Source organism: Sprattus sprattus, assembly GCF_963457725.1.
Source record: "Sprattus sprattus genome assembly, chromosome: 2".
In the NCBI taxonomy this organism is placed as follows: Eukaryota; Metazoa; Chordata; class Actinopteri; order Clupeiformes; family Clupeidae; genus Sprattus; species Sprattus sprattus.
Window position 1 is genome coordinate 67,181,911 of NC_137921.1, and position 12,500 is coordinate 67,194,410.

At 42.8% G+C, this 12,500-nt stretch overlaps 1 protein-coding gene across 1 annotated transcript in view; it reads right to left on the bottom strand.

Moving 5' to 3' along the window:
- Positions 1-12,500, bottom strand: part of ptk2bb (protein tyrosine kinase 2 beta, b) — a gene marked incomplete at both ends in the record, with an annotated part of 22,398 nt that overhangs the window by 4,205 nt on the left and 5,693 nt on the right. The window contains 16 exons of the mRNA XM_080860375.1: positions 2,441-2,465; positions 2,670-2,699; positions 3,075-3,224; positions 4,851-4,973; positions 5,527-5,586; positions 5,700-5,820; positions 6,426-6,630; positions 7,564-7,653; positions 7,869-7,969; positions 8,658-8,773; positions 10,330-10,430; positions 11,055-11,136; positions 11,507-11,604; positions 11,768-11,815; positions 11,917-11,948; positions 12,433-12,472. Coding sequence (XP_080716501.1) covers positions 2,441-2,465; positions 2,670-2,699; positions 3,075-3,224; positions 4,851-4,973; positions 5,527-5,586; positions 5,700-5,820; positions 6,426-6,630; positions 7,564-7,653; positions 7,869-7,969; positions 8,658-8,773; positions 10,330-10,430; positions 11,055-11,136; positions 11,507-11,604; positions 11,768-11,815; positions 11,917-11,948; positions 12,433-12,472 — 1,422 coding nt within the window. The remainder of the gene's footprint in view (positions 1-2,440; positions 2,466-2,669; positions 2,700-3,074; positions 3,225-4,850; positions 4,974-5,526; positions 5,587-5,699; positions 5,821-6,425; positions 6,631-7,563; positions 7,654-7,868; positions 7,970-8,657; positions 8,774-10,329; positions 10,431-11,054; positions 11,137-11,506; positions 11,605-11,767; positions 11,816-11,916; positions 11,949-12,432; positions 12,473-12,500) is intronic.

Consider the following 12,500-nt stretch of genomic DNA (forward strand, 5'->3'; position numbering starts at 1 on the left):
CGAAGTAGGTTGCTTAGATACTAGTTACTTAGTTCTTATTACTGTATGTTTTTGTGTGAAGTGAATGGGATGTGAGTGGACAGATCTTTATTCCACCTTTGTCAGGTATTAAAAACTTTCAGTTTGTCCTCCTGCCCACTAGAGACCCCCTGTCCTTGTTCTGTTTAGGGCCCTTCTATTCTTAATCCACACAGAAAGAGACCTTATTTTTTATTTATTTTTTTTTCTTTTTCTATTATTATTTATTTATTTTCAACCAAGTGTGTGGTGTTCGTGTTTTTAGGCTCAATGATTAATCATTTTAGTGACCATTTTATTTCTTTTCTAGCATTTGTTTTTGTTTTATCTCTTCACTCCCATAATAAATGTTGAGTTAATATTTGTCTCAGTCTCTCTGTTACCCATCTCAAGCCAGTCTTTTGAAATGAAGAGTTTAAAATTGACTGTTTCAGGGGGAAACACTACTCAAAGCAAATCTAATACTGCAGCTCGAAAATGTATAAATTAACTAGTTCACCTCATATAGCGAGAAATAATGTGCCTCTGTGAGCACTGGGGGCTGGGCCCCCCTAAAGACCAGATCCTAAAATCGCCCCTGGAGCGTGGTCTTTAAATCTGAGAGCATTTTCGTTCATTTCACGTCATGATTTTGTTGGTGAATTTTGGTAACGTTATTTCATATCAATCAGAGAGAGAGAGAGAGAGGGCCAGATAGTGAGCAGAAGTCTTTGAGCAGAACGAGTGCGAGAACTTAAAATGAAACACAGGGAATTTCTGATAGCAACAGTGTATTTGAGTGCGACAACTTAAACTGAAACACGGCAATTCTGCAAGCAACAGTGTATTTGAGTGCAGACAATCCGTTTTGAGCAGGATCTCCCCCCCCCCCCTCTCTCTCCATCCGTCTCACTCCCTCTCTCACTATCTCCATCTCTCACTCCCTCCCTCTCTCCATCCATCTCACTCATTGAAAATTGTATGTTGAAATGGACCCACATTGACTATAAACATTGCACCCTTTTGACAACTTTCATACTCACAGTGAAACACAGCTGTCTACAGTACTTGCTGCCTGTAAAATTATAGTTTAAAGGCCTTGTTCCCATATAGTTCCCCCGCTCATTTAAAACCTAATGAGTATGCACCTGTTTTTGAAATGGATGTATGTGTGTGTATGTGTATGTGTGTGTGTGTGTCTGTGTGTGTCTGTGTGTTGGGAGCTGTGGAGACACTGTAATGTGTCTGGGGGTATAAACCAACCCCTTGTGATAACACTGTCCTATAGTGTGAAATGAACTCAGCGTCACACTGGTGGAAATGACCGTCACACCAGTGGACATAGGCTATAGAAAAGGCCTAGATACATTTTTACAAATCCGTGCTACATGTGCCCCCTTTTTAACTTTGAGCACCTGCCCCTCCAAAGGTCTCTGCACGGCCCTGCCTATTAGTGAAGCAACATCTTGGCTCTGCGCCCACGTTTCTATGCGAGAGCACGGACGTGCGGTCAGGGGAGGCAGAGTCTCACCTGTCATCATTAAAGTAAAAAAACAAATAACGATCAAAGGAAATAAATATTTTCTACTGGTCAGTGATATAAATGTATTTTCTGCATGATTCCAATCATTTCGAGCAGTTTTATAATCAAAATCGCTGAATTTGCGCATGTCCTGTTCAAACAGACAGAAGACAGCAAGACGATGAGGCAAAGCTGTGCTGCGTAATACCTCACAAACTGGATTGAGCGTAGAACCTATTCAGTCCTGCTGATCTGACAAAAAACCTCAGTGAAAACCTCTACACTTATATTTGACCATGACTGCGAAAATGGAAGATTCTATAGCTAAGCTAAAACATTTCACTTAGCTATGTCTAACTGGCTTGCAAATAATTTGTCTACAATTTTCAATGATTTAGCCTAATCTGCAGCGATATGCATGAGGATAAGAACTCATACATCTTCAATTGCTGAAAGAATTTACGTTTTATTAGGCCTATTTAGATGGAACCGGGAAGCCTGGCTTGTTACCTGCATCATCGTATTTGAAAGCACGTTACTAAAAGCGTTCACACCTGTCTTAATGCGATGTGTTGCGAACCAAAGCAGTTTAGAAATGTGAATTTATCTTCTTCAGTCTTACTTTGCACTTGAGGCCTTTTGCGATTAGAGGGTCACGGTCCACGGACCAGTTTTTTGGCCCCACTCTCGTACTCTCGTGCTTTCTTTGACCAGACATTATACTTTTTTTCACTCTGAATGTTTCTAATGTTATGCGCGGTGACGTGGACTCACTCAACATCGGACAACCTGAGGCCCCCCTGGTGTCGGGGCCCGGGGCTGCAGCCCCTAAAGCCCATTGTGTTAATCCGGCCCTGCGTCCAACGACTGAGACACTATTCCATTGTACTCAACGCAATATAATTTGGAAGCAGTACTCACCATATGCAGGCACATAGTCCGGGGACTGAAAAGGGAACAGGTAACAAATAAGATGCTATGAATCCTGACTAAGACCCCCATTGCTTTTGTTAGTCTCACAGATGGACTACTCAGCCCACTGCAGCTTTCAGTATCATTGACATTAAAAGGTTATTTCATTTCAAAACATTGAGGGTCTATGTATGTAAAGAGACAAATCTAAGCCTAGAGTGTAATATGTGGTGTGTACCGTGGGGTCTTGATCATGAGTAATGGGATCCTGTAAAACAGTTATGAATGTTGGTTATAAAACACTGGAGATGAGGACATAGAAGATTATGTGTGATAGTGGGACAGAGAAAGAGACGGACAGCATCCAGCAGAAATAAGGAGGCTGGGGTTGGAGGACATGGAAAGCATACAGAGTCAGATGAAGACAGAGATTGAGAACAAGGAGAGTGAGAGAAAGAAAGAAAGACAGAAAGACAGAAAGAAGGAAGGAAGGAAGGAAGGAGGGAAGGAAGGAAGGAAAGAAATAACGTAAAAGCATGACATTTGGGAACAAGGAGAGTGAGAGAAAGAAAGAAAGAAAGAAAGACAGAAAGGAAGGAAGGCAGGAAGGAAAGAAAGAAATAACGTAAAAGCATGACATCACCAGTAGTTTCTCCTCCTGCTCCAGCCAGGCCCTGTCATCGCTCATCTCCTGCTTCTGCCTTCTCATGGTGTCCTGCATGCGCGTCTTCTCCGTCTGCCACAGCCGCTGGGCGTCCTCCTTACTGGTGGGCGACATGATGAACTCTCCTTCCTGTCAAGACAGGAAATAAGCATTACTCCCCCCCAGGATGACTACAGCTCTAGGCGACATGATGAACTCCCCTTCCTGTCCAGACAGGAAGTAAGCATTACTCCTCAGGACGACTACAGCTCTAGGCGACATGATGAACTCTCCTTCCTGTCCAGACAGGAAATAAGCATTACTCCCCCCCAGGATGACTACAGCTCTAGGCGACATGATGAACTCCCCTTCCTGCCCAGACAGGAAATAAGCATTACTCCCCCCCAGGATGACTACAGCTCTAGGCGACATGATGAACTCCCCTTCCTGTCCAGACAGGAAGTAAGCATTACTACTCAGGACGACTACAGCTCTAGGCGACATGATGAACTCTCCTTCCTGTCCAGACAGGAAATAAGCATTACTCCCCCCCAGGATGACTACAGCTCTAGGCGACATGATGAACTCCCCTTCCTGTCCAGACAGGAAATAAGCATTACTCCTCAGGATGACTACAGCTCTAGGCGACATGATGAACTCTCCTTCCTGTCCAGACAGGAAATAAGCATTACTCCTCAGGAGGACTACAGCTCTAGGCGACATGATGAACTCTCCTTCCTGTCCAGACAGGAAATAAGCATTACTCCTCAGGACGACTACAGCTCTAGGCAGGCGTCTCGGCACCCGCTGGCATAGGTACGCTTAAATTACTTATTACTTATTTTATGAAATAAGAAAATATTTTGCATTAATATTTGAACAAAGGCTGATTTCTAATGTCTGTTTGCTTAAGGGGCTGTAATGTATCTACTCATTTTCACAGTAAAAAAAAAACCAAAACACTTAAATGTCATGACCTACCAAGAGGAACCAGAACATTAGTATCCTTCTCTATGTCTGGGTGTTGTCTTTTCTCTCCTCCCCTCCGCAATGTTATGCTGTAATTCTTCCCTATCTTTAGCCAGCTTCACTCTGGCAAGGGGACTGCCAATGAAAACTAGCCTTTTGGCTACAATTGGGTGCATTTACATGTAAATGTTTATTAATGCACACTGTCCCTCTTCATCAAATAAACAAATCAATCAATCAATCAATGTGCACACAGCAGTTGAATCAGTCTCACCACTGGGAACGTTCTTGTGGCTAACTGTCAGTGGAGTGAGTTATCTGTACATCTGTTCATCAAGAAACGGTGAGGTCAGGTGAGAACAACAAGAAGGAGAAGAGGAGGAGAAGAAAAAGAGATGGATGAGAGAGGATGACAGAGAATGAGAGGATGAGGAAAAGTGAGGAGAGAGGACAAGGAAAGAATGACGTAAGTGAAAGATAGAACAGGAAAGAAGTGTAAAACATGGAAAATGAAAGGAGGTGTGAAGACATAAAGAAAAGATAGAAGATGGTTTACATTTGGGGGGCACTGTGGCGCAAGCAGTAGCCCCGACCACCTACGGGCTTGAAGCCCATGGAGGACACAGGTTCGATTCCGGCCAGATGTCATTTCTCCTGTCAACTCCCCACCTCTTCTCCCTCTCATTTCCTGTCCCACTCTTCACTGCTCTATCGATTAAAGGCACAAAAGCCCAAAAATAAATCATAAAAAAAAAGAGAGAGAAAAAGGAGAGGAGAAGAGGAGAAGAGAAGAGGAAGTGTTCCTACCCCCATGCTGCGGCGGCGTGGGGACAGGGTGGGCGGCAGCAGTCTGTTGGTGGAGTCAATAGGGGACTGATAGTCACAGGGGCCCGCCAGGTCAGGAGAACTAGCGCACAAAGCCTCATTCAGCTGGGAAACACACAACCACACACACACAGTATTACTAGACTGAAGGCAGGAGAGATAGGCTCAAAAAGTGGTCCATTATGATCACCCAAAAAAAAACACTGGATTTATTCAAGCATGCTGTGGTCCTCACTTAGTTTCATTTAGTGCACAGCAAACTTGTTTCAACATTTGCAAAAAACACCCTGAGACGTCCACAACAGCACCCTTTTAAGAAGCTACCATATACAGTAGTGTCACTGTGGCACAACTGGCAGTCCAACCGGTAGAAAATGATGCTAACAAATAAAGGATTGAAACCTGGGGAGCACACATTTACATAAAAGTTTGACTCAGGATAAAGACACCTATTAAATAAATGTAAATAAAGGAAAAATAAAATATTAATACAATTAAAGAAATGTCCTGGGGCTCAACTGGTATAGTGACTAGTACAGAAAGGTGCTAACAACACTTAGATCTTGGGTTCAAAACTGAGGGGTTAAACACATACAAATGTATATATTTACTGCACATGCTTAATGCTACGTAAATAAATGAAACTGAAACACGTTACCTGGATGTGCAGGCCGATGCTGAGGGTGTTCCCGAAGCGTCCGGCGTTCATCCTGGAGGGCTGGAGGAGAAGAGAGACACAGAGCTGTCATGAGGGAATGAGAGGGGTGGGTATGGGCGGGGGGGGTGCGGGGGGTACGCCAGGGGGCGCGGTGCAAGGAGCCAGACAGTCACCTTGGCCGGGGGCTCGCTGAAGGTGAACTTGGGCCCCAGGAAACGGGTGGAGCGGTTCCGCTCTCGCTCCCTCTCCCTCTCGCCCTCCTGCTCCTGCTCCTTCTCCATCTTGTGGACGTCACTGTGACATCAAAGTCAAAGTCAAAATAGCTTTATTTGCCAATTACTTCAAATGTCAAGACATACAAAGTATTCGAAAAAACATTTCCCACTCTCCTACGGGCACAACAGAGAGGACTTAAAAACATACAGACAAGACATTACATAATACAAGTAGAACATACAGATAAACATCTAGACATAGGGGCATGGTGAGTCTTTTCATATTCATTCGTTTTTTCTTTTGGCATAAAATGGTACATGGTCATTTAAACCAACCAGTTTGTCATTCTGTGTAACGTCTAGATCTTGATATTTACAGTGGCCATGAAGACCAGGCCAATATGATTATTAGTTATAAGCCAAGTTATAAGCCAAGTTAATTAGTTATAAGCCAAGTTAATTAGTTATAAGCCAAGTTATTAAATCAACTGTAGTCCTTGTGCTTTGCTCGATACTTGCTGCTTTTGCTAATTGCCAGTTGCCGTCTGTGAAATTAGGGCCCCACATTGTACACATGCAAGCTTCAACCAAGATGCCAGTGTTACTGGCAAACAAACAGAGCCTGATCTGCTGTGGAGTCAGCTGATTGATGACTGGGAAATTCTGATCTTTGATATCCGTTACCTGATCTTGCAGACGAGGTCGGTGAAGGAGGGCCTCTCGCGGGGGTCGTAGCCCCAGCAGCGTGTCATGAGGGAGTAGAGGGCCGGAGGGCACTGCTCGGGCTTGGGCAGACGGATGCCCTGCTCCAGCTGGTTGATCACCGCGTGGTTGTCCAGCCAGAAGAAGGGTTGCTGCCCGCGGCTCATGATCTCCCACATACACACGGCTGGGCAAGCAGAGGAACAGCACGTGTCAAACACACACATTTTCTAACACACACACACTTACACACACACACACACACACGTTAACACGACTGAGTAAGGGGCATGCAACAAATGGGGAAAACACGCTCACACACACACACAAGAACACAAACAGATGGGAAGGGGACTCTCATCTATAATGGCACAGACCCACACATATACACACTCACAATACATACACATGGTCAAGAAGAGGACACAACACGTCACACACACAAAATCTCTCCCTCTTTCTCTCTCTCTCTCTCTCTCTCTCTCACACACACACACACACACAGACACACACAAACACACACACACAGACTTCAGGTCATGGAGTGATGGAGTGGTCCGCGCTGCCTCTACAGGTCACCTCTGGGTAACAGGGACACAGTGGTGTGGGAACATGATTGACAGCTAAAGATTACTTGGCCCAGGTTTAGTGCCGGGGAGATGTAAACATGCCAAAGAAGCAGAAACTGCACTCAGCGAAAAAAAAATATCCTCTCCCTTGCATGCTTTATTACCTACTAAGGGCTTCAGAGGAGATTGATCTGCCTCAGTGAGAACACTTAGGGACATATCACAGTCACCCATTAATGTCTCATCCAGAAAACAAGCCAACAGCAAAGAATGTGGATAATAATATTTAGACCCGATTTATACTTTAGTAAGTGAAATAGTCTAACGTTCAATCGATTATTATGCCAGTAATCAATGATCAATTGAAGCGATACTACCTAAGATTCCTAACTTACCTAAAATGTGTTAAATGGTTTTCATGACTGATTAAAAATACTCAATTTAGCCTGTGGCATTTACAGATAAATCCCAACGATCTGTGGTAATATGGAGCTACAAATCATTGGGAAAGATTTAATATTGCAAAAGGATGACTTCTTTAAATCTCTTACCAAACATCCACACATCACTGGCTGACGTGAACCTCCTGAAGTTGATCGATTCAGGAGCCATCCACTTAATGGGGAGTCTGCTCACTGAGGCTGTATGAAAGCAGGTTTCGTGTCAGGTTTTACTCTCATATAAAATCAGGAAATACTGCACACTGCACGTTTTATCCTCGTATAAACAGCCCAGTTATTACTAAAAATGTATCATCAACCGACATGTAGAGTTTACAGCATATGAAAATTCCCATGTTGCTTTGGGGTGAATTATGAGTTCTTTACACACAGTTTGTAGAAGGGGACAGATTTACCTTTGTAGTATTCCTCCTCCTCAATATACCTGGAGAGGCCAAAATCTCCCAGTTTGACACAGTCATGGGAAGCCACAAGGACATTCCTCACAGCGATGTCTCTTTCAGATGAACAGACACACGGAGATAAATCAGCACAGCACAGGCCAGTTAGGTCACGGAACACTTTACGTAAAAACACACACACACACACACACTGGCTCATTTGAAAACTAAATTAAAGTGTTGATCAAAAAAATGATTAGTTAGGCAGGATGAATGCTCATCTCAGTGAAGAGGCATTGTGTGTGTGTGTGTGTGTGAGAGTGCCTCAATCTGAAAGGCAAGCTGCCTTCTCATGCAAATTAAATGAATCTTTAATCAGGGTTTTTCATGTTCTCCTTGCACTTCAGGTGCTCTGAACTAAGAGATGTTATCAGGACACTGGAAATGAATACTGATGGCGTGATGAGATGAAGTGCTCTTTGCTTTCATACACAAACCACTATTAAGCATTCGAAAATTATAATCCATTTCAGAAATAGCAAATATCTTCTGAAAATGTCTTAAGTAATAATATTCTGTACACTAGTATGACCGAATACTGTACATCCCCAAATAGAAAATTGCACAAAAATGACACTAGATTTACGCAGTTTCTGTCCTACCAATTTGGAGAAAGAGTGCAAAGCACTCCCTTGATGACTCAACTATGGGATTAACACATCTGTTTGCCACAGATGATATTTGCCGTTAATTAAATGCTAAATTAATTACATCCTAAATGCCAAGCTGCCTTTGTATACACACCTGTGCACCATTTTCAAGCCCTCCAGGTATGTCAGGGCTTTGCAGATCTGCAGGTTGAAGAGGACCAGAGTGATGTTGGTCAGAGTGTGCTGGTTGTCCGTCAGGTAGTTACCCAGCTGAGGTTTAAAGAGACAGATTTAAGAGTTAGAAGTGGTCTTACTGGAAGACCAACCTGGCGTTGTGCCACTTTTGGAGGGACTGCAGCCATTAGTCTGATGGAAGTCATAAGGCAATTGATGTGAGGCATTTGTTGCTGCCTAACCCTGGTCTTAAAATGGCAAGCGTGGAGAAAAAACACGCAAGGAAAACAGAAAAGGGGGGATTCAAGTGATGATTTATAATTAACCCCTATCCAACCCTTCTTATTAGTCACAGATTGATTTTTTTAATTAAGGCATGTAATGGAAAAATGGCATCACAGTCCCTGGGCTGTGACATTTCTGCATGTCAAGACATTTATAGGGTGGTAATTACGGCTAGGGTTAATCTGATAAACGTCAAATTAATATAAACGTGCTTAGTAAAATGGTAACACTGGGCAGAACCATGGTTGTTTATGGGGGTTGGTGGATAATAAAATAAACGAGAGATGTCAAGCTACTGTTAAAACACTATTTTCACATCTCCAGTGGTCAGCTCTTCAGCCATCTACAAACAGGACTTTTAACAGCAACTTCAACTTTATGCTATTGTATCACATGACTCTTGTACCTTAGTCCAAAATGTTATAGCATTCTGTGATGTGATCGTCCCTACAGGTGAATATGCTCTCTGGCTGCCATGCCATTGAGCCGGGCTCTTTGGTGTGGCGGTCAGAGCGCATGTTTGGCACCCCGTAGACCCGGGTTTGAGTCCCGGTCGGGTGACCACGCCCTCCCTTCACTACACATACAACCACGAGTTTAGCATATTCAACCACAAGTTACAGCATATTCAACCATGAGTTATAGCATATTCAACCACGAGTCATAGCATATTCAACCACGAGTTATAGCATATTCAACCACAAGTTATAGCATATTCAGCTACGAGTTATAGCATACTCAACCACGAGTCATAGCATATTCAACCACGAGTCATAGCATATTCAACCACGAGTTATAGCATATTCAACCACAAGTTATAGCATATTCAGCTACGAGTTATAGCATACTCAACCACGAGTAATAGCATATTCAACCACGATGCAGCGATTTTTACAAACTCTTCTGAAAGTCCAGAGAGTTTCCTTTTCCAAGTTACTTCACTAATGTTGGACTTAAGATATTTATTGCACAACATATCAAGCTTTTTCAAGGCATCAGATAAATCACTCCATATGCATGCTTAAGTGTCAATAAAACTTTGAGTTAATTTTTTATCCCACACTGTTGAAAGGAACAGCAGCGTGTCGGTGTCCCACACCATATATGGGTCCAGTGCCCATGAATCTAGTCTGGCCTGAGGTCAACCTTCATCTCTCTGTCCCTCTCACTTCACTGCCCTATCAATGAAAAGCCCCAAAATCTATCTTAAAAAATGTAATAAGGGCCTCACACAGATGGGTCCCTGTTCAAGGTTCCTTCCTGTAAAGTTTTCCCTTGTAACTGTCACAATTTCAGCTGTTGCTTGTGGTATGTAAAAACATACAATCGAAAGTGAAAGTGAAACTGAATAGATATTCGAAGCTCACCTCGCCAAACTGGTAGAGTTCCATGACGATCCAGACAGGGTCCTCCTCAATGATCCCTATCAGACGCACTATATGCTGGTGGTCCAGGTTCTTCATAATCACTGTAAAGTGAAAGTGAAAGTGTCTATATGTCTGTCTATCTGTACACATAATCATCATCACAGACTGGACATCATAACACAGATAATACTAACTGAATGATTGGTCATCATGATGGTAAATTTAATAATGGCAAGAGTGCCAAGGAAAAAAAAAATGATTGGTAGGTGTGGGATCGGCCCTAGGGGCTTATTTGCTCGACTATTTGACTTTGTGGAGGCTATCCTGTAAGCCTCAGTGTGGACGGCAAGTGTTCTCAATGCGTAGTAAAATCATCTTAATCCAGGCATGAGCTCTCTTTGGGTGGTGTTCCCGTTTATTACAAAGTTCAAGCTGGTACATAAAATGTCTCCCTTTCACCCAGTGTTGTTTGCATGTAAGTGAAGTGGGTTTCAGGCTACGGTAAGAACCGTGTGTTCCCCGCCATCCACACCTTTCCCTAATTAATCAAACACACCTGTCTATATACCTTATTTCCCAGTGACGTGCCACACCCAGTGCAATACTCCCCCAAGTGGCTAAAATAAATAACACTAAAATAAACCTAACAAACATGTGGATAGAAATGGCTCCTACAGACTTTAAAGAAGAATGAGAGGCATGGGAGGTAACATTTCTCCCCATACCTGCTTCACTCATGAACTTCTCCATGACGTCCGGCGTGCAGTCTTTGCAAGTCTTCACAGCCACACTGGTCCTGTCCCCATTCTTGTGCCGAGACAAACACATAAGATCAATACATGCGTAATACATGTTAAGTATATGCATAACGTTTAAGCATGAAGCATACATTTGTTAAAATAAAAATTGCTGTACATTCAAATTGGAGCCAAATTCTATGCAGTAAGTGCTTTTTGGAGCCAGTACATTTGTAGTAAACAGGATATCAGTCAGGTCCGCCCAGAATCGACCCATATTAGGTTAAATCTTCTTCGTGTTGTGGCTCTTTCTTCGTGTGTGGTTTCTTCTCTTTCGAAATGAGCTTATGATGTATCTGCTTTTTACATTCATTGCTTAGTAAAGTATGTACTTATGAGCCATTGAAAGGGTTAAAAGAGGATAAACAAAGTGGTCTTACCCCCTGCTTGTAAACTCCTTCATGCACCTCTCCAAAGAAACCTTCACCCAGAATGCGTCCCAAAACTATGTCATCCCTGGATATGCCATACTTTGAGTCTGTGGAATAGATAGAAACGTCCCTTTTTTATCATGTACAGTACTTTACTGTTCATAAGTTACATTTCACTGTTTATAAGTCAAAAGGCAAGGATTTATGCAGTCCTAGGCTTTATGAACTGTTGAGCTTTAAATCGTCTGGCGTAATATATCCGTATCTTACCAGAAGGTGGAGGCCTTTCGTCCAGTATTTCACAGTATATGTCAGATCCTGCAAGAAAGGTCCAGTAAGAAGCTCAGCTCATTTTTAAACAGACTGTGTATTTTTGGATGGACATGGTTTAATTGTAAGATGGAAGGAACTGTATGTACCCCTGCTGTATCTGAAGGAATCCGTCTGTCTTCTGTGAGAGAGAAAGCCACGGTGACTCATACAACTGACACATTTAACGGCATTCTTTTCAATATTTTGAGAATATATTGAGAATATTTGAGAATATATTGCGACAACAACAAAGTCACTCAATAACTTTCACCTCAACAGTCAGTTTACAATGCTATGTTTAATCGTTACGAAAAGAGAAAGAGCTGCATAATTGCAGACTGTGTATTCCGTTCCAAAGCACGTCAGAACAGGTTTGATCTCAGTACTTCTCTCTGCTTGCAGCACTCAGAGTTATGTTTAATAGTCTTGCTCCATGATAAAAGTAATGATCTGCCTGTCATCAGTGTGTGTGTGTGTGTGTGTGTGTGTGTGTGTGTGTGTGTGTGTTTGCTCCATGATAAAATTAATGATCTGCCTGTCATCAGGCCTCTCAGTGAGACATCTCTGTCTTGCAACACCACAGAGGAATCACCCTCCTGCCAGAGGAATGTGAATCCACTCACCCTGAAGGTATTTCTGGGAGAGACTGGTGACCCTCTTGAGCTGAGAAAAAACCGAAACATTAATCACG